This window comes from Vitis vinifera, chromosome 4, assembly GCF_030704535.1.
Source record: "Vitis vinifera cultivar Pinot Noir 40024 chromosome 4, ASM3070453v1".
Classification (NCBI taxonomy): Eukaryota; Viridiplantae; Streptophyta; class Magnoliopsida; order Vitales; family Vitaceae; genus Vitis; species Vitis vinifera.
In genome coordinates, this window is record NC_081808.1 from 6,138,778 (window position 1) to 6,164,256 (window position 25,479).

The 25,479-nt window shown below is 34.7% G+C and overlaps 5 protein-coding genes across 6 annotated transcripts in view; 4 read left to right on the forward strand and 1 right to left on the reverse strand.

The window, feature by feature from the left end:
* The window catches only part of LOC100261229 (uncharacterized), an 89,520-nt gene that overhangs the window by 57,644 nt on the left and 6,397 nt on the right, over positions 1-25,479 (reverse strand). The window lies entirely within an intron of this gene.
* LOC104877325 (calcium uptake protein, mitochondrial-like) lies at positions 1,013-3,469 on the forward strand. The gene is made up of 3 exons (XM_010650425.3): positions 1,013-1,902; positions 2,167-2,463; positions 2,850-3,469. Exons 1-3 carry the CDS (start codon positions 1,720-1,722, stop codon positions 3,063-3,065), a joined length of 696 nt encoding a protein of 231 aa, XP_010648727.2. The 5' UTR covers positions 1,013-1,719; the 3' UTR covers positions 3,066-3,469.
* LOC132253609 (uncharacterized) lies at positions 5,057-5,653 on the forward strand. The gene has a single exon (XM_059736110.1). The coding sequence runs from the start codon at positions 5,057-5,059 to the stop codon at positions 5,651-5,653; it is 597 nt and encodes a 198-aa protein (XP_059592093.1).
* LOC100257781 (cuscuta receptor 1) lies at positions 10,672-15,179 on the forward strand. Its single transcript, XM_010650424.3, has 6 exons — positions 10,672-11,136; positions 11,217-11,366; positions 12,036-12,110; positions 12,211-12,357; positions 12,430-12,579; positions 12,676-15,179. The coding sequence occupies exons 1-6, from the start codon at positions 10,782-10,784 to the stop codon at positions 14,859-14,861; spliced, it is 3,063 nt and encodes a 1,020-aa protein (XP_010648726.1). The 5' UTR covers positions 10,672-10,781; the 3' UTR covers positions 14,862-15,179.
* LOC100252640 (protein PHOX4) lies at positions 18,787-24,347 on the forward strand. Of its 2 annotated transcripts, XR_785601.3 has the most exons (3): positions 18,787-21,271; positions 21,382-21,630; positions 24,017-24,347. XR_785601.3 is itself a non-coding variant. In XM_010650426.3 (2 exons), the coding sequence occupies exons 1-2, from the start codon at positions 19,204-19,206 to the stop codon at positions 21,528-21,530; spliced, it is 2,217 nt and encodes a 738-aa protein (XP_010648728.1). In that variant the 5' UTR covers positions 18,787-19,203; the 3' UTR covers positions 21,531-21,731. The 2 variants fall into 2 exon arrangements, 1 of the variants encoding a protein (XP_010648728.1); XM_010650426.3 differs by lacking the exon at positions 24,017-24,347 and having other exon boundaries at positions 21,382-21,731.

Consider the following 25,479-nt stretch of genomic DNA (forward strand, 5'->3'; position numbering starts at 1 on the left):
GCCTCACTAGTGAATACCTTATTTCCCAAGAAATTGAACAATGGAAAAACTATCTAATAAAGTTTCAACAATGAAATTATAAAGTTTCTTTAATGCTATCTATTTGTTTCTCTCATTAAAATCTCTTGTTATCTCTTTAATACATTCATCATACACTTGCAAATTATGATAATGCACCTTGTGTTCATCTCTTTTTTCTTTTGTATTTAAGTATTTATAGTGCTAGATTGAGTGTTCTTAAACTCACATTTATTCAATAAGGATTGAGTGTCGAAACTTCAAGTTGGAATTTAACTTGAAGAGAGATTTGTAGCACCCATTAAAGCCAATGAATCCAATGGTAAAGATTTAGAAATTTCAGTAGAATCCTCATCCGGAAGGAGTTTGAGAAGACTGAACATAGGTGAGAATTATCGAACCATTATAAAATCCTAATTTGCAATCTCTCTATCTTTATCTCCGTAATTAATAATTTTAGAAATGCCCATTTATATTCTATTGGTATTAGTATTCACACATCACACAAAATACTAACATAATTTCATCAATGTATTGAAAATTGTTTAATCATTTTATATATGAAAAGAAAATTACAATTCTCATAAATTCAAATTAGCACTTTATTTGACTTTAAATATGGTTCATAATACAAATATGTTAGAGAATATAGTATAATCATGCAAAACTATTAGTTTCATAAAAAAAGTTCAAAAATTTCTCCATCAAATTTAATTATAATGTATTATTGTTACAATATATTTTTGTTGTACGTATATTTTGTAACAAAAGTGATAGTATTAGAGATATTTTTTTTTTCACATTTTAGCATCATTCACTCAATGCATTAGAAAAAAAAATTAAAAATTAAGAAAGAAACATAAGCACGAAAATTAATTATATAATTTTGTAAAATTATTTTACACAACCTAAATGAAAAATTAAACGTTTCATCTTCCTTAAACTCGATAAAAAACATGATTCATCAATTTAAAATTAGAAAAAAATTATGAAAAAAAATCATTGTTATTGTTACATAATCACGAAACCTTACAATTTGTTTACCTGTATGTTTTTCTAAGTTCCCCTGAAATTTCATAAAATTCCATGAATTACTTCCCCTTCCAACTGATGTTTAACATGGGTTTAAAACTTTTATCTTTCTGGCTACCACATGTGGGGTGACAATTTTAACACAACTCATCAACATGACTTGAAAATGATGGGAATTAGTGGGTTCGAGTTGAGTATAATTGTGTTCATCTCATAATTGTATTAACCCATGAAATCCATTTAATAAATAGTTTGTGTTCAAGTTGGGTTTGTTCATAAACATGCAACCAAGTTTGTAGGGTTCAATTTTTATTTGTATCTTTTGATAAGCAAGCAAATAATAAGCAAGTCTGTAGGGTTCATGTAAATATATTGAATTATTATGCGACATGAAAACTTTTAAGTTTTAGCTAATTTATGTATTGATGCTTGGTTGATCTGTTGTAGACAAATATGATCAATACCATATCTGGGGCAAAGACTATTACCCTAATGTAGAGGTTGAAAGCTATATCTTAATTGTAGTCTTCACTTCAGTATATTTTTCAACTGATTTCACTTTGTAGAACTCTCTCAGGCAGTTGTTGATTCTCTTGTTTACCAACTTGCTAATGACTTGGCTGTTTCGGTCCCTATAGGGAGATTGATAAGGAGGAATTCAAGAAAGTTATGGCTTTGATGCGAGCTCATAACAGACAAGGATCTCTCCACAGGGATGGACTTCGATTTGGATTCAGAACTGTTGGTTCTGTGGAAAATGGAGGCCTGCTGGAGCACTTCTTTGGTAAAGATGGAAAGGCAAAACTCCAACATGAGAAATTTTTCCAGTTTATGAGAGATCTGCATGATGAAGTATGTTCCCCCTCCCCATATCTTTAACATATCTGGATATAATTGAGTAATGACAGTTCAAGAATGATTCATTTGAGTTGTATGCATCTGAGTTTACCCAATTTGCTATTGTTTTATGCAACCATTTGAAAATCTTCTATTTTTGTTTTCTGATCTTTTTTTTTTTCTCTCTCTATTTCTCTTTAATTTTCCGTGGATAATTTTATCTCTACCTTTCATGCCCCTCTAAAGACAATGTTTTAACACCTAGTTGTATTTTCATAGCTGCTGATATTGGAGTTTGCCCATTATGATTACAAATTACGAGGATCCATTTCAGCTAAGGATTTTGCCTTATCCATGGTAGCTTCTGCCGACTTGAGTCATTTAAACAGGTTGCTTGATCGGGTTGATGGATTAAACAAGCAGTCTTCTCTAAGTGACATTCGTATTACCTTTGAGGAATTTAAGAGTTTTGCAGAGCTACGTAGAAGATTGAGACCATTTGCATTGGCTCTTTCTAGTTATGGGAAAGTAAATGGACTATTGACAAAGACGGATTTCCAACGTGCAGCATCCAATGTATGACACTGATTCCCTTGTTCCTGGTTGTGTATCTTTCTCCTATTTTATGATAATGGCTAATTTCTTGGATTCTGGTCAAGTATTTAAAATTGGGGAATGTTACTGAATTACAAGGGGCTTTTCCTTTAGAAATTAAATTTGGTGGGAGTTCTGCATGTCAGTGGCTGCCTCACCATTGTTTGCAACTATTGTTGCAAGGCCCCTATTGCTTGATTTTATCATTGCTAAATCAGTAACCTATGATTGATAATAGATATTCAGTCTTGATTTTCAGTATCATGTAAATCTTGCTGAAATTGCCATTTATGCTTAAGATAATATCTCAGAATACTGGATTTATCACTCAACCTTCTTCGTTAATAGAGTGATCTGTCCAATTTCAGGTATGTGGCATTTCTCTCAGCAAGTGTGTGGTTGAAATCATTTTCCATGTGTTTGACATGAACGATGATGGAAATTTAAGCTCAGAGGAGCTTGTGAGAGTTTTACAGAAACGGGAAAGGGACATTGCTCAACCGATGGAGTCAGGAATCATGGGATTTTTTTCCTGCTGTTGTAATCATTCAAATTACGGCTCTATTTCAGGACTTCTTTCTTGATTATTTCGTTGGTGCATAGATTTTGATTTTTGCACAATGATGCTTCTGATAACTCGGGGAATGAGATCCAGTTGTAAAACTGAGGCTTGCACCATGACTGGCGATCTACAGTTCAAGAATTAGGAAATGGAGTGATTGGGGTGGGGCGATTAACAAGCAGGCTAATCTTATGAATTTGCTGCCAGCTTGTATTATGGTGCTGCTTAAAGTCAGTCTGTATATCTACAGTGCAGATAATTCCTTTATTGGCTTTTTCCTGCTAACCCATGTGTGGATTTTCTGAAGCAACCTTTTTGCTGCTAAACTGAAAAGTTGTACAGTTATTCAATACAAATAGATTTGTACATACTCTGTTTCTTTGAATAATCTTCTCAATTTATTAAACAGTTGACTTGCTTGTGGTCTATCCTGTCAACATATGTATGTTCCTGTTGGCTCTTCAATTTCTTCTTCCTACATCACCACAACCCCCTGCTTTTCTTTAAATTCTTCAAATATTAGGTGAATGATGTTACCATCTATACACGGGCTCTGCAAGTTGCATTTTGACCATTGTTTTCTGTCAACTACTAACCGGTGGACTCTGATGCCATGAAGTCAAAGGAGGAGAAAAAACAGAACAAAAAGCACTGAATTCTTATTCTTTTAGAATAGGAAATACAATAGGATTTATAGATCGACTTTAGGATTCAAAAATCCTTAAACTAAGGAAACCAAAAACCCTCTCCTAAGTCCTAACAACTTGGTTGTGTTAGGATATAGACCTCCCAAAACACCAGATTAATGAAACGAATAAAAATAATAATAACAAAATGGAGCAAACAAAATCAACACACGAAATTTACGTGATTCACCTAAAGCAGGCTATATCCACAGAGCTATTGCAAATTTTCACTATAGGGAGAAAAATAACCACAAGTGTTTACAAACACTCACTTCTCACAAACCCAAAAAATAATAATTCTCCTTTTTCATAAGAGTTGTACCACTCTTTTTCTTTTGACTGGGGAATGAATAGAATGAGTAGAGGAGGCTTCTATTTATAAGCTCCTACCACCACTAGGCTTCCATGTAGATCACGCGCTATTGCCAAATATACGAATGACAATTATTTTGATTTATCCATGTCCATAATTTCTTTCAGGTTGATATCCAACCCTTATTTAAATAAATAACTTCTAATATGATAAGATTCAAAAACAAACAAATTAACTTCTAATCTTAACAAACTTATGTGACTAGTTCAAATCAATAAATATTTGAATAATTCAAACTTCAAACTTTCCGACAATCTTACTCTATTCAAAATTAGAAATGTGGAATTCTATACCCAGGACAAGAATTTTCTCGGATAATGTAGAACTTCATTCAATCCATAAACTACATTGGTCCACAGCTGAGACCTTGATATGTGACACATTGCTTTGTAATCTGTATGGTGAAGATTTGGTCAATATGTCACCTAGTTCCTTAACTATATATTCCCAGTTTTTCCAGCATTCTTGAAAACACCCAAGAATTTTTCTCCATGTTAAATACAATCTTGAACTATAAGCAAGCATATGAACACCACCATTATAATCCAACATTGCATAAAAAAGTAGGTGACTAGGAGAATGGCTAGTGTTGGAAACGTGCCTTAGGTTGCTACAGTTCTGGGCAAACAAAAAATTGCTGAATAATTGGTTAATAGACCAAGTCTTTAGGAAATAATTTCTACATATATATATTGGCTTGATATTAGGAATTGGTTAGACATGGCTTGAAATTAGCAAATTCTCTTGACTTTCTGTTATGTTTCACCTCTATATAAAGAGCAATGCAGTGAATAAAAATCTACTTCCAGATACCAAGTTTTTTTTTCTTTACTGAAAAGGTTTTGTTTTTCCTTTGCTGTCATAAAATTTCTGCCCTGTTCTTGTGTCATATATCAACAATTTGGTATCAGAGCAATTCTTCTTGAGGGATCTATAAGTTGAGTGAATCCAGAAATGGAAACTGAAACAACTTTCTCCCATGTTGCACCACCGATTTTTGATGGTGACAACTATCAAGCCTGGGCTGTTAGAATGACAGTCCATCTTGAAGCATTAGATCTTTGGGAAGCTATAGAGGAAGACTATGACGTTCCCCCATTGCCGACGAACCCTACAATAACTCAGCTTAAGACTCACAAAGGGAGGAAGACCAGGAAGTCCAAAGCTAAAGCCTACTTATTCTCTGCTGTTTCAAGCACTATATTTACAAGAATCATGAACCTGGAGTCAGCAAAATATATTTGGGACTACCTCAAAAAGGAATACCAAGGCAATGAAAGAACAAAAAATATGCAAGTACTCAACTTGATCAGAGAGTTTGAAATGCTGAAAATGAAGGAGACAGAAACCATTAAAGACTACTTTGACAAGTTGCTGGGCATAGTAAACAAGGTGAGGTTGCTTGGTAAGGACTTCTTTGATGAACGAATTGTGCAAAAAATTCTTGTAACTTTGCCTGAAAAGTATGAGTCTAAAATTTCTTCATTAAAAGAATCTAAGGATTTGTCAAGCATATCCTTGGCAGAATTGGTGAATGCATTGCAGGCATAAGAGCAAAGGAGAATGTTAAGAAAAAAAGAATCGATGGAGGGTGCTCTTCAAGCTAAGGCAAAGAATTTAGGTGGAGGCAAAGACAAGAAAAACAACAATAAGAAGAAGAACAACAAGATTGACAACAAAAAAAAAAACAAGGATGGAACCTATCCACCTTGCCCACACTGCAAAAATACAAATCACCCACAAAGGAAGTGTTGGTGGAGGCCTGATGTCAAGTGCAGGAAATGTGGTCAGATTGGACACATGGAGCAGATTTGCAAGTCACAACAACATGAAGAGGCAAAAGCTTCTACTGAGCAACATCAAGAAGAGCAACTTTATGTTGCAACATGCTTCACAACAAGTAACAGCTCTAGCGATTCTTGGTTGATTGATAGTGGTTGCACAAACCACATGACCAATGACTAAGAGCTCTTTAAGGAGCTTGATAAAACTATCATCTCCAAAGTAAAAATTGGAAATGGTGAATTTATTTCAGTTAAGGGTAAGGGAACTGTGGTTATAGAAAGCTTAACAAGTTTGAAGTATATTATTGATGTTCTATATGTGCCTGACATTGATCAAAACCTGCTTAGTGTTGGACAGTTGATTGAAAAAGGTTTCAAAGTCATATTTGAAGACAAATGGTGCATGATCAAAGATGCGAAAGGTAGAGATGTATTCAAAGTGAAAATGAGAGCAAAAAGTTTTACTCTAAATCTAATGGAGGATGAGCAAGTAGCATTTTCAAGCACTGTAAGCAATGCAGAATTATGGCACAGAAGGCTCAGGCATTTCCACCATGTTGGACTTCTATATATGCAGAAACATAATTTGGTGAAAGGTGTGCCATTGATGGAAGACAAGCTAGCTGATTGTGTGGCTTGTCAATATGGCAAGCAAACTAGAAGATCCTTCCCTCAAACAGCATAGAGAGCAATGCACAAGCTGCAACTGGTACACACAGATGTTGGAGGACCTTAGAAAACACCATCTTTAAATGGTAGTAAGTACTACATTGCATTTATTGATGATTATACCAGATTTTGTTGGATTTATTTCCTCAAATCCAAATCTGAGGTTGCTAATGTATTTTGGAAATATAAAGCATGGGTGGTGAATCAAAGCAGTTGCAGGATGCAAAAGATAAGGTCAGATAATGGGAAAGAATACACAAATGAAATTTTTGATAAGTTCTGTGAAGAAGCGGGTATTGAGCACCAACTCACAACACCTTACACTCCACAACAGAATGGAGTAAGTGAGAGAAAAAATCGAAGTATTATGGAGATGACAAGGTTTATGCTACATGAGAAGGAGTTGCCAAAGAAATTGTGGGCAAAGGCTGCAAACATTGCAGTTTTTTTGTTGAATAGGCTGCCAACTAAAGTTTTGTAGAAAAAAACTCCATTTGAAGTCTGGTTTGGTTATAAACCAGATTTGCAGAATCTAAGAACTTTTGGTTGTCTCTGTTTTTCTTATGTGCCACAGGTGAAAAGAGACAAACTTGATAAGAAGGTAGAACCATGAGTTTTCATTAGATATAACAACTCTTCCAAGGCTTACAGAATTTTCCAACCACAAAATGGAAAAATTCTTGTAAGTAGAGATGTCAAGTTCATGGAGGATAAACAATGGAAGTGGGAGGAGTCAATAAAGATGCAACTGCCAGAGGTTCCGCAATACTTTGATGAAGACATTGATGATGTCCCAGTTAGAGGTACAAGGTCCTTATCTGATGTTTATGAAAGAAGCAATGTTGCTGTTTTTGAGCCTGCAGAATTTGAAGAGGTAAAGAAGGATGACAAGTGGATTGAAGCAATGAAAGAGGAGCTTAGAATGATTGAAAAGAATGACACCTGGGAGTTGGTGGACAGACCTTAACACAGAAAGGTCATTGGAGTAAAATGGGTTTATAGAACCAAACTTAATGCAGATGGTTCTGTAAATAAATACAAAGCCAGATTAGTTGTGAAGGGGTATAGTCAAGTGTTTGGAGTGGATTTCTCAAAAACTTTTGCTCCAGTAGCATGCTTAGATACAATCAGAATGTTGCTTGCTTTGACAACACAAAAGGGATGGAAGACTTACCAGTTGGATGTAAAATCTGTTTTTTTAAATGGTTATCTTCAAGAGGAAATTTATGTAGAGCAGCCCGAGGGATTCCAAGTCAAGGGACAGGAGGAGAAAGTTTACTTGTTGAAGAAGGCCTTATATGGTCTTAAACAGGCTCCTAGGGCTTGGTATAGCAGGATTGATGAACATCTTCAAAGTCATGGATTTGTTAAAAGTCCAAGTGAAGCTACATTATATGTAAAAGGAATAGATGCTAACTTAATTGTAGTTTCTGTTTATGTTGATGATCTGCTTGTAACAGGTAGCAATGAGAAACTAGTAAAAGAGTTTAAAGCTGAAATGCTCAAAGTATTTGAGATGACAGACCTTGGCTCGATGTCCTACTTTCTGGGTATGGAGGTGAAGCAAGATCATGATGGAGTCTTCATAAGCCAAAAGAAGTATGCAAAGGAAATACTTAACAAATTTCACATGGAAGATTGCAAAAGGACTAGCACACCAATGAATCATAAGGAGAAATTTAGCAAAGATGATGGAGTAGAAAAAATGGATGAAAGCCAATACAGGAGCCTGATTGGTTGCTTGATGTATCTTACAGCCACCAGACCAGACATAATGTTTTCAGTAAGCTTGCTTTCAAGATTCATGCATTGTGCCAGTGAAGTGCATTTTCAAGCTGCCAAAAGGATTGTAAGATATATCAAGGGCACAACAAATTATGGCATTAAAAATTCTTACTGTCAGAATTTTAAACTTCATGATTATTCTGATAGTGATTGGGTAGGTTCTATTGATGACATGAGAAGTACAATAGGATTTTGTTTCAGCTTTGGATCCGGAATTTTTTCATGGTCCTCAAAGAAGAAAGATGTGATAGCTCAAAGTACAGCAAAGGCAGAATATGTAGCAGCCAATGCTACTGTAAATCAAGCAATTTGGATTAGAAAAATACTTGCAGATCTACACATGAAACAAAATGAGCCAACATAGATTCATGTAGATAACCAAGCTGCAATTGCAATTTCAAATGATTATGTTTTTCATGGTAAGACTAAGCATTTCAAGATCAAGTTGTATCACTTAAGAGAATAACAAAAGGATGGTGAAGTTAAAATGCTTTATTGCAAGACTGAGGATCAAATTGCAGATGTGTTAACCAAGGCTCTACCAAAAGCTAGATTTGAAACCTTAAGAAGCAAAATAGGCCTCTGCAACTACTAAGGCAAGGAGGAGTGTTGGAAACGTGCCTTAGGTTGCTACAATTCTGGGCAAACAAAAAATTGCTGAATAATTGGTCAATAGACCAAGTCTTTAGGAAATATTTTCTGCATATATATATATATATATATATATATATATATTTTGGCTTGATATTAGGAATTGGTTAGACATGGCTTGAAATTAGAAAATTCTCTTGACTTTCTATTATGTTTTAGCTCTATATAATGAGTAATGCAGTGAATAAAAATATACTTCCAGATACCAAGTTTTTTTTTCTTTACCGGAAAAGTTTTGTTTTTCCTTTGTTGTCATAAAAATTCTGCCCTGTTCTTGTGTCATATATCAACAGCTAGTAATTCAATTAAAATAGCTCTAAGTTTTGACTGTTTCTTAACTGTAATGTCTTTCCTATCTTATTTTCATTTTTGTGATTTTACACCATTGCTAACTATCATAAATTTTGGTACCATTACAAACACTCACTACTCACAAACCCAAAAGAATAATTACACCCAAAAAATGGAGAAAAATAACCACAAGTGTTTACAAACACTCACTACTCACAAACCCAAAAGAATAATTACACCCAAAAAATAATAATTCTGTAACTCTAAAGACAACCTTACTTTTTCACTGAAAGAGTTGTACCACTTTTTTTCTTTTGACTCGGGAATGAATAGAATGAGTAGAGGAGCTTCTATTTATAAGCTCCTACCACCACAAGCTTCCATGTAGATCACATGCTATTGCCAAATATATGAATGGCAATATACTATTCTAATTTGATTTACACGTTATTGTCAAATATGAATGGCAATACACGATTTTGATTTATTTGTGTCCATAATTTCTTTTTATTTATATCATACACATTTATGATTGTGATATTTTCTGTCTATATTTCATGTCCTAAAATCGAGGACTTTCCGACAATATTCTAATATGATAAGATTCAAAAACAAACAATTTAACTTCTACTCTTAACAAACTTCTGTGACTAGTTCAAATCAACAAATATTTGAATAATTCAAACTTCAAACTTTCCCGACAATCTTACTCTATTCAAAATTAGAAATGTGGAATTCTATACCCAGGACAAGAATTTTCTCAGTTAATGTAGAACTTCATTCAATCCATAAACTACATTGGTCCACAGCTGAGACCTTGATATGTGACATAATGCTTTGTAATCTGTATGGTGAAGATTTGGTCAATATGTCACCTAGTTCCTTAACTATATATTTCCAGTTTTTCCAGCATTCTTGAAAACACCCAAGAATTTTTCTCCATGTTAAATACAATCTTGAAATATAAGCAAGCATATGAACACCACCATTATAATCCAACATTGCATAAAGAAAAATAGGTGACTAGGAGAATGACTAGTAATTCAATTAAAATAGCTCTAAGTTCTGACTGTCTCTTAACTGTAATGTCTTTCCTATCTTATTCTCATCTCTGTGATTTTACACCATTGCTAACTGTCATAAATTTTGGTACCAACAGTCACTACAGGAAATACATCGCTGTTACTTAGTGGTGGTTGAAGATGTGCAGTCATTTATTGACTGGTACAACCAGCCGCTGGAAGTTGCCTTTTTTTTCTCTGCAGTGGAGCCATCTCATTTATGTTAGATGCCCCCTGCCCCAAATGGGACATCTTTTATGCTGGCCCCATCTGAAAAAATGACCCAAATGCTCCAGTGAACTACTTGTCAGCATTTCCCATTGTTGAAACTTTCAACAGAATTAAATTGAGGTATGTGGATAATCACAAAGTATCTTCTATTTAACTACTTTTGTCAGAGTTCAATGCAACTGTAATCTGCAAATTGTTATTATATTCATGGAGAGGCATTTTGGGATTTGGGCCTTCTTAGTTTTGTTTCTGGTACTGGATTATGGGTGTTTTGGATGCTTAGATGAAGAGAGGATTGCTCTCTTAGAGCTGAAAGCTGCCTTCTGTTCTCCAGATTGTTCTTCTCTTCCATCTTGGGAAGATGAAGAAAGCGACTGCTGTGGATGGGAAAGGGTTGAGTGTAGCAACACAACAGGACGAGTACTCAAGCTTTTTCTCAACAATACGAGGGAGTCATCCCAGGAAGATTTGTACCTCAATGCCTCTTTGTTTATTCCATTTGTGGAGCTAAAAATACTCAATTTATCTACTAATATGCTGGTCACTTTGGGTGATGATGATGGTATAAATTTTTCCCACTAAGTTTCCAGGTCTTAGTTTTTTTCTTCCTTTTGAATCTTTTCCCTCTTTCTTATCCTGCAGGCTCTGAAAGACCATTTAAGTTGAACAATCTGGAGCTCCTTGATTTAAGCAATAATACTTTGGACATTAGCATCCTCGCATCTTTGACTGAACTCTCATCACTTAAGTCTCTATCTCTAGGTACCAACATATTGGAAGGATCAATTCAAGGTACAATGGATTTCTTTCTTCCTCTTTTATTTTATTTGATTTTCCCTTCTTCCTTTTTGAATATCCTTCTCTGGATGATATATTTTTTGGTCCATAGTTACTGTAAAGTTTCTTCCTAGGTGGACTTCTTAAGCTTAGTTCCCTTCAATTTAAGGAAACCTGTTTCAATTCTTGCATTTTAAAGCATATAAGCCATGTTTGGTATTTGGAAAATTTCACGGAAAGAAAAGATAAAATAAAATTATAAAATTTTTCTGTTGTTTGATTGTCCATGAAAGAGTTGGAGGAAAGAAAACTTAATTATTGAGTAATGCATTTTCCCAAACTTTCTCCAACTTTTTCTCACCGTTTCCATATTATCCAAACAGAAGAAAAATATTATGTTGAACATTTCTTTTTTCCTTTCCTTGATACTTTCTAGGAACCAGATATAGCCTTAGAAAGTACCATAGATTCCTCAAATGTACCTATAACTCTGCTGAATTGTATTTCCCAATGTTTTCATTTCTTCTGGTGCTGTCTACCATTTCAATTTTGATTGTCAATAGGTTTGTATTCAAGTTTTTCCAATCATTTTTCATATTCCATGTGGCATCCTATTGATCTGTATTGCAAACACTGGTGAGCATGTTGCCTTTTCTGTATGATTTCTTGTATTGTCTTTTGCAGAGTTGGCTGCTTTGCACAACTTGGAGGAGTTGGATTTGAGTAAGAATGACTTGGAAAGCTTTATAACAACCACAGGTATACAAAGGGAATTCTCTCCCATTGCTTAGTGTAAGAAACTCTTTAATTGGGTCTGTGATGATTTATGATAGCTCTAATTTTCCATCTTTGATATCAGGGCTCAAAAGTCTGAGAAAGTTGCGAGTTTTACACCTGGAGACAAATGATTTCAATATCAGCACCCTAAAATCATTGGGGAGGCTCTCATTGCTTAAGGAGCTTTATCTTGGAGGGAATAAATTGGAAGGTTCTGTTACACTCAGAGGTAAGCTTAAGTATAAATTTTGTAATGCTGCTCTTTCTTTCTCTCTTGTAATTGTTCCTTTTTCCCTTCCAGAGCTCAATAATTTGAGAAACCTGGAGGTTCTTGATTTGTCTTCTACCAATATCAGCAGCAGCATTCTGCAAATAGTAGAAGTAATGACATCACTTAAAGCCTTATCTTTGCGAAGCAATGGAATCAATGGTTCACAGACCGCGCTTCAAGGTACCTTTTATAATAGTTTGAATTTTGGTTCAAAACATTTGCTGATACTAAATGGGAAAGAATCATTCATTTTGCTCCCCCTTTTTTTTTTCTCAGGTTTGTGCAAACTTAAGAACCTTCAAGAGTTAGACCTCAGTGATAATGGGTTTGAGGGCAGTGTCTCTCCATGTTTGGGAAACTTGACCTCCCTTCGGGCATTGGATCTATCTAAAAATCGATTTTCAGGAAACCTAGATTCATCTCTCTTTGCTGGTCTCATGAAACTTGAATTCCTTTCCCTTTCACATAATGTCTTCCAAACTTTTCCTCCCATTAGCTCCTTTGCTAAGCATTCCAAGCTTGAGGTGCTTGATCTCATCTGTGGGAATAACACATTGTTGTTAGAAAGTGAAGATCAAACTTGGGTTCCATCCTTTCAACTCAAGGTGTTTCGTCTTTCAAGTTGCATACTCAAAACAGGGTCCATTCCAAGTTTTCTTCACTACCAGCATGATTTAAGAGTAGTTGATCTCTCGAATAGCAGTTTGGAAGAAGATTTTCCCACTTGGCTGATGAAGAACAATACAAGATTGGAAGAACTAAACTTGAAGAATAACTCTCTTACAGGCTATTTTCACCTTCCTTATCGTCCAAATATATTTACCTCTGCAATAGATATTTCCAACAATCTCTTGCAAGGCCAAATGCCATCAAACATCAGCGTCTCTCTCCCAAATCTCATGTTCCTGAATGTGTCGAGGAATTCCTTTGAAGGTAGCATTCCTTCCTTCGGTGGTATGAGAAAGTTGCTCTTTTTGGACTTGTCTAACAACTTATTCACGGGAGGAATACCCGAGGACTTGGCCATGGGTTGCCCCTCTCTGGAGTACCTTATACTCTCAAAGAATGATTTGCATGGCCAAATGTTTCCAAGAGTTTCTAATCTCCCTAGTTTGAGACATTTGGAGTTGGATGACAATCACTTCTCTGGAAAAATCCCAGACCTGTCCAACAGTTCTGGATTGGAGAGATTATATGTCAGTCACAACTCCATATCCGGTAAGCTGCCGGGGTGGATTGGAAATATGTCAAATTTGGCTGCACTAGTCATGCCCAACAATAGTCTTGAAGGACCCATTCCTGTTGAATTTTGCTCCCTTGATGCCCTTGAACTCCTAGACCTTTCAAACAACAATCTCTCCGGCTCCCTTCCATCCTGCTTTAGTCCTTCCTTATTAATTCATGTACACTTGCAGGAAAATCATCTCACAGGACCTCTGACTAAGGCTTTCACTAGAAGCATGGATTTGGCAACTTTAGACATTAGAAATAACAATTTATCTGGTGGCATCCCAGATTGGATTTCCATGTTCTCAGGCTTAAGCATTCTCCTCTTGAAAGGAAACCATTTTCAGGGAAAAATTCCCTATCAGTTATGCCAATTGTCCAAGATAACCATATTGGATCTTTCTTACAACAGTCTCTCTGGTCATATTCCTTCTTGCTTAAACAAAATCCAATTCAGGACTGGATTTCGATCTGGGAAATTTTCCATCATATCATATTTCCCAAGCCCAGGATTCTCATCATATCTGTATCATAGCCAGCACATTGAATTATCTCAAGTAAATGTCAACAGCTACCCCATAGCTTATGATAAGGCCATGGCCGAGTTCACGACGAAGAACAGGACCGACTTCTACAAGGGAAACTTTCTATACTCCATGACTGGGATCGATCTCTCTTCCAACAAGTTGACAGGTGCAATACCTCCTGAAATTGGAAACTTGAGCCAGGTTCACGCATTGAATCTTTCTCACAACATCTTGACTGGGCCAATCCCAGCAGCCTTCTCAGGCCTGAAGAGCATAGAGAGCTTGGACCTCTCCTACAACAACCTGACTGGTACCATCCCTGGGGAACTCACTGAGCTAACCAACTTGGCAGTTTTCAGTGTGGCTTACAACAACTTAAGTGGTAAAATACCAGAAATGACAGCCCAGTTTGGGACATTCTTGGAAAACAGTTATGTGGGAAATCCTTATCTTTGTGGGTCACTGTTGAGGAAAAACTGCAGCAGAGCTGAGGAAGAAGCAGAAATCGAGGAAGGAGAAAAAGGTTTGACAGATAGGGACATTTTCTATGTGAGCTTTGGGGCGTCTTATGTAGTAGTATTATTGGGAGTTGCTGCTGTTCTCTACATCAATGGGGGTTGGAGAAAGAAATGGTTTCATGTCATTGATGTACTGATCACATGTTGCTGCAATTTTGTGATGCACCTTGTTGGTAAGTTCTCCGGTTAGAAGGGCTTGGGCTTACAGTGGAGGTGAATTGAAAAAATTTCTGATCATGGAAAAAGAAATGAATGTTCAAAATATGTCCCAAACATAATTGTGGTCCTATTTATAGGAAAACAAATATTATCTTAGGATCTATATATTTATGATTATCGTCATATTTATAGGGAAACAAATAGAACAACAGATTGTTTAGTAAAGAAAGATATTTGTAATCTAGATTCAATCATTTGATATACAAATTTTACGATGTTAGAAAGTTTAGTTTTAAATATTATTGTGACACATCTTTTAATAATATTTGTAGGTATCTATTTCGTAGTATCCTTTCATCAAAAAAAAAAAAGTCCCAAGACTGGATTTAATTTAATTTTTAATAAGATTTATTCTTGTTTAAAATTTTAGTTTTCAAATTACACAATTTAAGGAAATAAAATAAATTTAAAATATGAGAGGGTGGTTGTAGTTTTAATTTTTAATAGCTCAAATAAAAAAAAAAAAGGGTTTTCTTGTTGATAAGTTTATTTTCTATGGTTTTAGTTTGAAGTTGAAGATACAATCAATGTGATAGTTTTGATTGCATTGATAAAACATGAAATAATTTATGAGAAATTATCGAAAAACGCACGGTGGAGATGATTATCATACGATAATTTTACTCTTTGAATGTCATTTTTTTTATATTACTGATTATAGCAAATGTTACAATGACAAAGACTATGTGTCACCAATGAATGCCTTATTTCCCAAGATAATGAACAATGGAAAAGCTATCTAATAAAGTTACAACAATGAAATTATAAAGTTTCTTTAATGTTATCTATTTGTTTCTCTCATTAAAAACTCTCGTTTTCTGTTTATCGCATTCATCATACACTTGCAAATTATGATAATGCACTTTGTGTTCATCCATTTTTTCTCTTGTATTTAAGTATTTATAGTGCTAGGTTGAGTGTTCTTAAACTCACATTTATTAGGTCAGGATTGGGTGTTGAAACTTCAAGTTGGAATTTAACTTGAAGAAAGATTTGTAGCACCTATTAAAGCCAATGAATCCAATGGTAAAGATTTAGATGCTTCAATAGAATCCTCATCCGGAAGGAGTTTGAGAAAACCAGATATACGTGAGAATTATCGAACCATTATAAAATCTTAATTTGCAATCTCTTTATCTTTATCTCCATCATTAATAATTTTAGAAATGCCCATTTCTACTATATTAGTATTAGTATTCAAACATCATACTAATATATTAACATCATTCCGTCAATGTATTGAAAATTGTTTAATCATTTTATATATGAAAAGAAAATTACAAGTCTCGTAAATTCAAATTAGTATTTTATTTGACTTCAAATATGGTTCATAATATAAGTATGTTAGAAAGTATGGTATAATCATACAAAACTATTAGTTTCATAAAAAAAAAAGTTCAAAATTTTCTCAATTTTATTGTAATGTGTCATTGTTACAATATATTTTTGTTGTATGTATAATTTGTAACAAAAGTGATAGTACTAGAGATATTTTTTCACATTTTGTTGACGTTGTTAACGTCATTCACTCAATGCATTAGAAAAAAGAAAAAAAGAAAAAATAAATAAAAATAAAAATTAAGAAAGAAACATAAAAATAAAAAAAATAAAAAAATTATATAATTTTTGTAAAATTATTTTATTATAAGAAACCATCACCTTCCTAATTTTGTTACACAACCTAAATGAAATATTAGACGATATCATCTTCCTCAAACTCGGTACAAAAACATGATTCATCAATTTAAATTAGAAAAAAATTATGAAAAAAATCATCATCATGAAACCTTACAATTTGTAAGGGCTAAAAACCAAAATTTTGGTTTAAAAATGGAGTGTTATTGATCACACCTAATGTGGGGGGCTACCTTTTTGAAAAATTAAGGTGCTTTTAAATGCCTTAATTTCCATCTTTTTTGTTGATAAATATTTATGGAATTTTAATTACCTTTAAGGGAATTTTCTCTTTTACCCCCACATGGCAATTTTTCCAATAATTTATTATTTAAATTAAAATAAAGTTTAATGTAAGAATTAATATTTTCTAAGCTATAAGTTTTTTTTTTGAATAAAATTTGTGAAATAAGCACAAAAAATTACTTCTTAAAATAAAAATTTTACATACAAAAATGATTAGTGAATTTAATTTAATTTTCAGTTAAATTTATTCTTATTTGAAATTTTAATTTTCAGATAACAAAAAATTAAGAAAATAAAATAAATTGAAAATATGAGAGTGAGGTTACAATTAAATTTTTCAGAATTTAAATTTGACGAAATGGAAATACACCAAAATGTGAAAAAAGAAAAATAAAAAAAAAGAAATGGGAATATTCGATTCGAGTGGAAGGATCCACTGAGATTTTATTGCATCAAAAAAAGAAGCATGTACAGCCTAGAATGACCATATGTCCACCATTCCGGGGCGCCACGTGCTCCACCCACGCTCTCTATTCCGCGTGGAAGACACGCTCCCCTCTTTTGCTGTATAAATATTGCCAAGATTTTTGGGTCCTCACCTTATTAGATTTTACAATTATTTTCATTTTTTTTTCTTTCAAATTATTGCCTTATTTGATAATTGTTTTTTTTCAAACTGTAAAATGGTTTTTGAGAACTGTTTTTGAAAACCGTTCTAAAATGTTTTGTAGGGTAAAAATTTATTTGTAACCTCAAATGTTTTTAATATTTTTAAATATATTTTAAAAATAATTTTTATATCTAGTATCTTATTTTTAATAATTTCATATGTTTATATAATTACTTTTTAAAACAATCCTAAAAAGACATGTACAGCCAACAATGAGACCCTCCAGTCTTTTATTGTTCATTTTCTCAAATAGTATTTATTTTTTTATTTAAGGGAAATTTAAGGTATATTTGAGAATTGTTTTTTAGAACGATTTTTTGTTAATGGAAATAAAAAATATAGAAAATATTTTTGATAATAAAAAAACTATTTTTTGTTTTCTATTTTTAAGAATATAAAACAAGGTGTTTTCAACAAATATCTTTTATAGTTATTTTCTATTATTTTCACTTGTATTTTTTTATTATTGTTTTAAGAAATAATCATACAAACACACGTATAGAATAATTAAAAAAAAAAACACTAAATATAAAAATTATTTTAAAAATATATTTAAAAATAAGTTAAAAACATTTTAAATTTCCAAACAACTTTTGTTTTACCAAAATCAGAAAAAGGTTTTTAAAACTTATTATTAAAAACTTTTTTTTAAAATTATTTTTGAAAATAATTATGATACAGATCCTTATTATTTACTTTCACAAATATAAATAATACTTAAATACTTTATTTTAGATGTTCATAAATATTGAAAATATTTTTGGGTCCTCACCTTTTAGATTTTACAATTATTTTTACTACAAGATTTTTTTTTTTTTAAATTATAATTCTTGAAAAATCAAGTTGTAGTAATTGGAATCTATTTATCAATAAATTTAATGATTTCAAAATCAGGAAAAAAATCCAAAAGATTTAGAAATTTTATTTAATATTACCGTAACAGCATGCCATCTTTCAAACTTATTTGGTATTTGTTGAAATGAAGAAAAAAATTGATAAACGCACTCATTTTTATTTTATTTTATTTTTATTTTCTTTTTTAGAAAATAAAAAAGATATTCTTCTATATAAAATTATGAGGACATTTATTTAATTTCTCAAAATTTATGAAAGACTTATAATTCATGCATTTCACATATCAAAATCAACATCAAATTTATAATATATTAATATCTTATATAAGAAATTATTTATTTTCTTTATTTGCTTTTAAAATTTAAGGCATAAATTTCAAAAGGGTAAAAGGGTCATTTCTATGTGTTATTACAGAAATTGGAGCTTGAGTACACGTGCTTCACTTCATGTGGGTATTGGTATTACCCACATGGCGTTGACGTTCTGTAAAGGACGCCATTGATGAGTCCTTTCCGCGTTTCCATTCAAAACCCTAATTTTTCTTCTTTTTCATATTAATTTCCTCATTGTTATCTCTACAGATACAGCGATAAAATCATATTTTATTATTTTAATCAGGGTTTATTATCTGTATTGCGTTTAATTGGTATTTCTTCTTCTCTGTATTACGTTTGATCCGAATTTTTAATTTTTTTTTCTCAAATTAGGGTTTCTGGGTTTGAATTTTTTGTTGTGTTCCCTCAGAAGAACATCGATTTTTTTTTATTTTTTTATTTCTTAATTCCTGGGATTTGTGAAGTGGGTTGTGTGTGTAAGCCTTGATTTTTGGTTATTTTTTTTCGTTGTTATTGTTGTTGTTTGATTATCGATGGGGAAGCCCACTGGGAAGAAGAAGACTCCGGGGCCGTCGAAACCGGGCGACGCCAGCGCGAAGCACGGAAAAACGACGGCCTTTGATGAGGACACGGCTGTCTTCATCACAATGTCTCAGGAATTGAAAGAAGAAGGTAACAAGCTGTTTCAAAAGCGCGACCATGAAGGGGCGATGTTGAAGTATGAAAAAGCCCTAAAGTTGCTTCCCAAAAACCATATTGATATTGCCTATTTGAGGTCTAACATGGCCTCTTGCTATATGCTAATGGGCATTGGGGAGTACCCACGAGCAATAAACCAATGCAATTTGGCGATTGAGGTCTCCCCAAAATACAGTAAGGCGCTTTTGAAGCGTGCTAAGTGTTATGAGGCTCTGAATAGACTTGATTTAGCATTGAAGGATGTTAACAGTATTCTGAGTATTGAATCTAATAATCTTGCTGCGTTGGAGATCGCAGACAGGGTTAAAAAGGCCATAGAGGAAAAGGGTATCAAGGTAGATGATAAGGAAATTGTTATGGCTGCGGAGTATACCGAGTCACCTCCCTATAAGGCTGTAAAACAGAAGACTAAGAAGAAGAAGAGTAACAAAACTGAGGTGAAGAAACTGCTGGATAAGGCAGTTGTGAAACCGGTGGATAAGGCAGTTGTGAAACCGGTAGATAAGGCAGTTGTGGAGGAGAATGTTGGTGTTGTTAAGGAGAATGTTGATGCTGTTAAGGAGAATGTTGATGCTGTTAAGGAGAAGGCAGTGGCTCCAGAGACTGCTGAGGAAGAAGAAGTTGTTGTTTCAGAGATTGTGAAGGAAGAACAAGTGGTGACCGTGAGTAGGCCTGTGAAGTTGGTGTTCAATGAGGATATAAGGTGGGCACAGTTACCGGTTAATTGTAGTATTCGATTGGTGAGGGACATAGTTCAAGACCGGTTTCCAAGCTTGAAGGGTATTCTTGTAAAATATAGGGATCATGAAGGTGATTTGGTTACAATCACAACAAATGATGAGTTGAGATTTGCAGAAGCTTCAGGTGATCCACAGGGGTCTCTTAGATTGTATGTTGCAGAAGTTAGTCCAGATCATGAGCCGCTGTATGAAGGAATGGAGAATGAGGAGGAGGTGTACAATCATGATAGGAGAGGAATTCATGTTAAGGAGAATGGAAATGTGGAGAAAGGTGGAGACATGGAAAATGGGTTCTCGTGTATTGATGACTGGATAGTACAGTTTGCACGATTGTTCAAGAACTATGTTGGGTTCAATTCTGATTCATACTTGGATCTTCATGAGCTTGGGATGAAGCTGTACTCAGAGGCGATGGAGGATGCTGTTACAAGTGAAGAAGCCCAAGAACTTTTTGAAATTGCTGCTGACAAGTTTCAAGAGATGGCAGCTTTGGCCTTGTTCAATTGGGGAAATGTTCACATGTCCATGGCAAGAAAGAGGGTGTTCCTCACGGAAGATGGATCAAGGGAATCTATTATTGCTCAGATTAAAACTGCATATGAGTGGGCACAGAAAGAATATATCAAGGCAAGTTTGAGGTATGAAGAAGCTCTAAAAATCAAACCCGACTTCTATGAAGGTCATCTTGCACTTGGGCAGCAGCAGTTTGAGCAAGCAAAACTTTCTTGGTATTATGCAATTGGGTGCAAGATTGATTTAGAGTCAGGGCCTTCCATGGAGGTCCTACAGCTGTATAACAAGGCTGAGGACAGCATGGAGAGGGGCATGCTGATGTGGGAGGAGATGGAGGAGCGGCGTCTGAATGGCCTCTCGAAATTGGATAAATATCAGGCCCAGTTGCAGAAAATGGGTTTGGATGCGCTATTCAAAGATATATCTGCCAGTGACGTTGCAGAGCAGGCTGCAAACATGAAGTCACAGATATACCTCTTGTGGGGTACATTGCTTTATGAGCGTTCAATTGTGGAATTCAAGTTGGGGCTACTGTCGTGGGAAGAATGTTTGGAGGTTGCAGTTGAAAAGTTTGAACTTGCTGGAGCTTCTCCAACTGATATAGCTGTTATGATAAAGAACCATTGTTCCAATGGAGCTGCACTGGAAGGTAAATTAAAGAACTCACTGGCTGAAAATGTTGCTTACTAGTAGTATATCATACTTATCCTTTCAAAAATATTAGAATCGGAAAATATAAATCCTTTGGAATAATTGCAGGTTTGGGATTCGACATTAATGAGATTGTACAAGCATGGAATGAAATGTATGATGCTAAGAGGTGGCAGATTGGTGTTCCATCTTTTCGATTGGAACCATTGTTTCGTCGGCGGGTTCCAAAACTTCATCATATCTTGGAGCATATTTGAGGTTCTCTGTTAGTTATTGGCTATTCTTACAAGGCATTGAAGAAGATCATCAGTATTATCATTTCATCATCCAAGAGCTACAGTATCAGTGTTAAGGTAGGTAAAGCCTAAATTCATTGCCTTGCCTGTGGATGGGAGAATTTTCCAGTTACGTCATACATTTATTGTTTTATTCTTTTAACTGATTTTATCCTATTAGTGATATGTGAGTTCTCTCTAAGAACTAAAAAAGAAAAAGAGAAAGCACTGCCATTCTCTGACTTGCTCTGATTCATGCTAACACTGATCTCGGTCATGAAAATTTAAGTGGCATAGATAAGATTGATCATTAACATTTCAAAATCTCATTCTTACCTAAAGACATAGTTTTATTTTCCCATGGAACAATCAGAATGTTATTTGTGTTTCTGGATTTTGGACTACTTGTATATTTTCCTAGATCCTCCTATGGGAATGTATGTACTTTTCCTTGATCAAACTAGTTCTCAATTTTCTTACCTGCCCCTTATGTTGATTTTGTCTGGTTAGTTCTTTTGTATGTGCTCTATTTCTTTTGGAGCTTAATAGTGAAGTAATTTAGTCAGCTTACTTGGTACCCTTTCGGTATGTGTTGGCCAAACAAAAGCTGTGAAGTGCCTGTGTAGTGTATATGCTGAACTTTGAGTCTAAGAATGGTTATTGTAGGAAAGTATGAGCAAGAAGAAAGATGATGGTGTGCTAAAAAAGTGAGAGGTGTATGGTGTGGGTGTCTAGAAGACAATCAGAGGTGGGTGGGAGGTGCTCAAGGATAGAACAGGGTTCTGAGTTGGAGTCGGCAACAGGGTGAAGTTCTAGATAGACAAGTGGTGTGGGGACACTTGTCTAAGGGATTTGTTTCCAACACTTTTTTCTATAGCATCCTGAAAAAGATGCTTGGGTGGTTGATGCTTGGGATGGTAGTAGCTGGAACCCTAGGTTTGTTAGACGGTTACATGATTGGGAGCTTGAGGAGGTGAATGTATTTTTTAGGAGATTGTATGACTACTCCATCGAGTGGACTGTGAGGACACTATGGTGCAGCTGGGGTTAAGGAATGGTACTTTCTTAGTTAAGTCTTTTTACTCCTCTTTGCATTGTAGGAGAGTGGAGCCTTTCCCTCATAATAGAGTTTGGAATTCTTGGGTTCCAATGAAAGTTTTTTTTGCTTGGGAAGCTACATGGGCTAGAATTTTGACTCTGGATTGACTTAAAAGGAGGGTAGGGCAATTCCTAATAGATGCTACTTGTGCAAAGAAGATGAGGAAACAAGTGATCATATTCTCCTTCATTGCACGAAAGTATGCATTGTGTGGTAGTTTGTTTTTGCTTTGTTTAGTGTACAATGGGTGATGCACTCTTCAATTAGGGGATTTCTCTTAAGTTGGGGTGACTCCTTTGTTGGGAAAAAAAACTTGGAAGGTTACTCCATTATGTGTGTTCTGGACCATATGGAGGAAGGGAAATAGGAGAGTCTTTGATAATTGTGAAAGTATAGATCAAACAATTAAAAATTCTTTCTTGTATCTTTTTTGGGATTAGGTTAAGTTGTATATTGGGGATGACTCTTTGTTGATGTTAGGATTTGTGGATTGGTTAGGCTCTATGTAGGGCGCGTTTGCTGGTTTTTGCGCTTCCTTTTGGGTATTGTGGCTACTTTGTATACGCCGTCTATACCTTTTTTATTTATAGTACATCTTCTTTATCTATCAAAAAAGATAAAAATAAAAATAAAAAATCACTGGCTACCTATTTAGTAAGGGTCCAACTTCTCTCTGATATTAGTCTTCCTAGCTTGTCATATAGCAATCCCATGTTGCCACATGATGCTACAGAGGATAGCATGGTGTCAAACTATCAATTTTCATTTTATGATAAGAAAGTTGCTCCATTCTGTACATGTTGTGCAATGTGATCAGTGACCATAGCAGACCTCTATCTGAAAACTGTCTTGTTCATATGACATATGCATTAATTGAAGCATATATATATATATATCTGTTGTGCAATGTATATTCTTTTTATATCTGTGTTAACTTGGCAGCAAAAAGTATCACTAAAAACATACAATGGGGTACTTGGAAATTAAAATCTTTCTGATTGAACCTCAATATTTTGTACATCAAACATTTATCTTTGCGCTCTCCACCTTAGTTACTTCAAATAAAATAAAGTGTAGTAATTAAAGAAGCTATTACCAGCTGAATATTGGGGTTACTCTAATGGTTAATTTGAAGGCATTCTTCCTTAAAGCAGCTGCATGATTATAGTTTATCTCCTTTGCTCTTCTATGTTTGGTAAGCATTTTAGTCTTTTGCATGCTTGAGTAGATCACTTCTTCTTTTGCACTCTTTTTTCCCTCTCGGCAAATCTCATTTTCTTCGAAACTTGTATAAATTTGAAATCTGATATCAGATCAGCATGTCTGGACCGACTGAAATGTCTTTGCTTTGGATGTTCTTTTATTGCAGGTCTTTTTTCAGCATGGATTATTGTGTCTGTTTGAGTGTTGGCTTGGTACCTAGTCAGTGTCTTTTTGCTGCGAAGCTGCTAGTATCATATTTTCTTTTGGGGATTCTTTTGAGGACTATAGGAAGCAAGATTTTTTATTCTTTTCAATTGGATGGTTCACAGTTTGAGGTATAGTTTTTAGTGTTGGTTTTGCATTTAGAGTGTAATTGTGATTGGGCTGCAAAGCCAGGTATGCCATTTTTTTTGCATCTGTAGGGGATTTTCCCTTGAAAGACTACAGGAAGCAGGATTATTTGCTTATAAATTACAATTGCTCACAGTTTGAGAATACATGTATTGGATTTGTAAATTCAGTTTGAAAAATAAGTAGTGCAATCAGACTTGATAAGGAGTGCAATAGATTGCTTACAGCTATTTGTGGGATTTCTGGCTTCTATTTTGGAGAAGGGAGTGGACTATAAACTCTTTTCCACATTTACATTTACAATGTGCTCATAATCACGTGTGAAAACTCTTTCCACTTCTATTCTATAGCTTTTTTTTTTCTTTTTTCTTTTTTTTTGCCTCACTAGAACTTAGCCTAAAACTTCCTACAAAGAGTAGAATCATTATCAAACATAAGAGAGTGCTTGATAGTGTTTTTATTTGAAATATTTTTAGTAGAAGTATTTTGTCCGTTATTTTTAGAAGAATCACTTGATACAAGTGTTTTTCTAAAAAAATATTACAAATGATTTTTTAACAATACAAATGAATTGAAAAAACGCTTTTTAGACAATGGGTGAGCGAGAGAGAGAGAGAGCGAGAGAGCGCGAGAGTGGAGGTGATGAAGGGGATGAAGGTGCGACGAAGCGAAGGAAAAGGGAGAGGAAAAGCTTTGTCGTCGAATCTAAGACCTTCGAGATCAACTTAGAAGAGAAACGGGGAAAAATCCAAGTTGAGATCTGGGAGATGAAGAAGAAAGGGATTTCTTCTTGGGTTAGATTGGGGCTGGCGAGTCTAGGGTTTCTGTCGGAGGGCCTAGAGTATTGTATTAAGGATGGGAAAGGAGGAAAATGGGAAAGGGGCTGGAAAGAGAATGGGAGATCCTACTCCCTGGTACGTGGCGAGAACAAGGGGGGTCTCTATCTCAGGCTGGCGGTAGTAGATCTGGAGAAGAAGAGGCATAGTATCATCGTTCCGAAAGGTAGGGGAGAAAAGGGGGGATGGGTGACCATGGCGGAGAAAATTCAACAAATGGGAGGTTTCAGTGGGAGAAAGGAGCAAAAGCAGAAAGAGTGGGGTGGAGGGAAACTTGGGATGGAAGTATCGTATGCGGAAGTGGTGAAGAAACAGAAGAACAGAGATAGAAAACTAGTTAGGATGGAGGTGAGAAAGGAGGAAGTCCAAAACAATTTGCGAAAGCTGGAACACTGCATTATTGGGAGTTGGGATCCTTGCTCAGCAGGAGGAGAGGATCTGG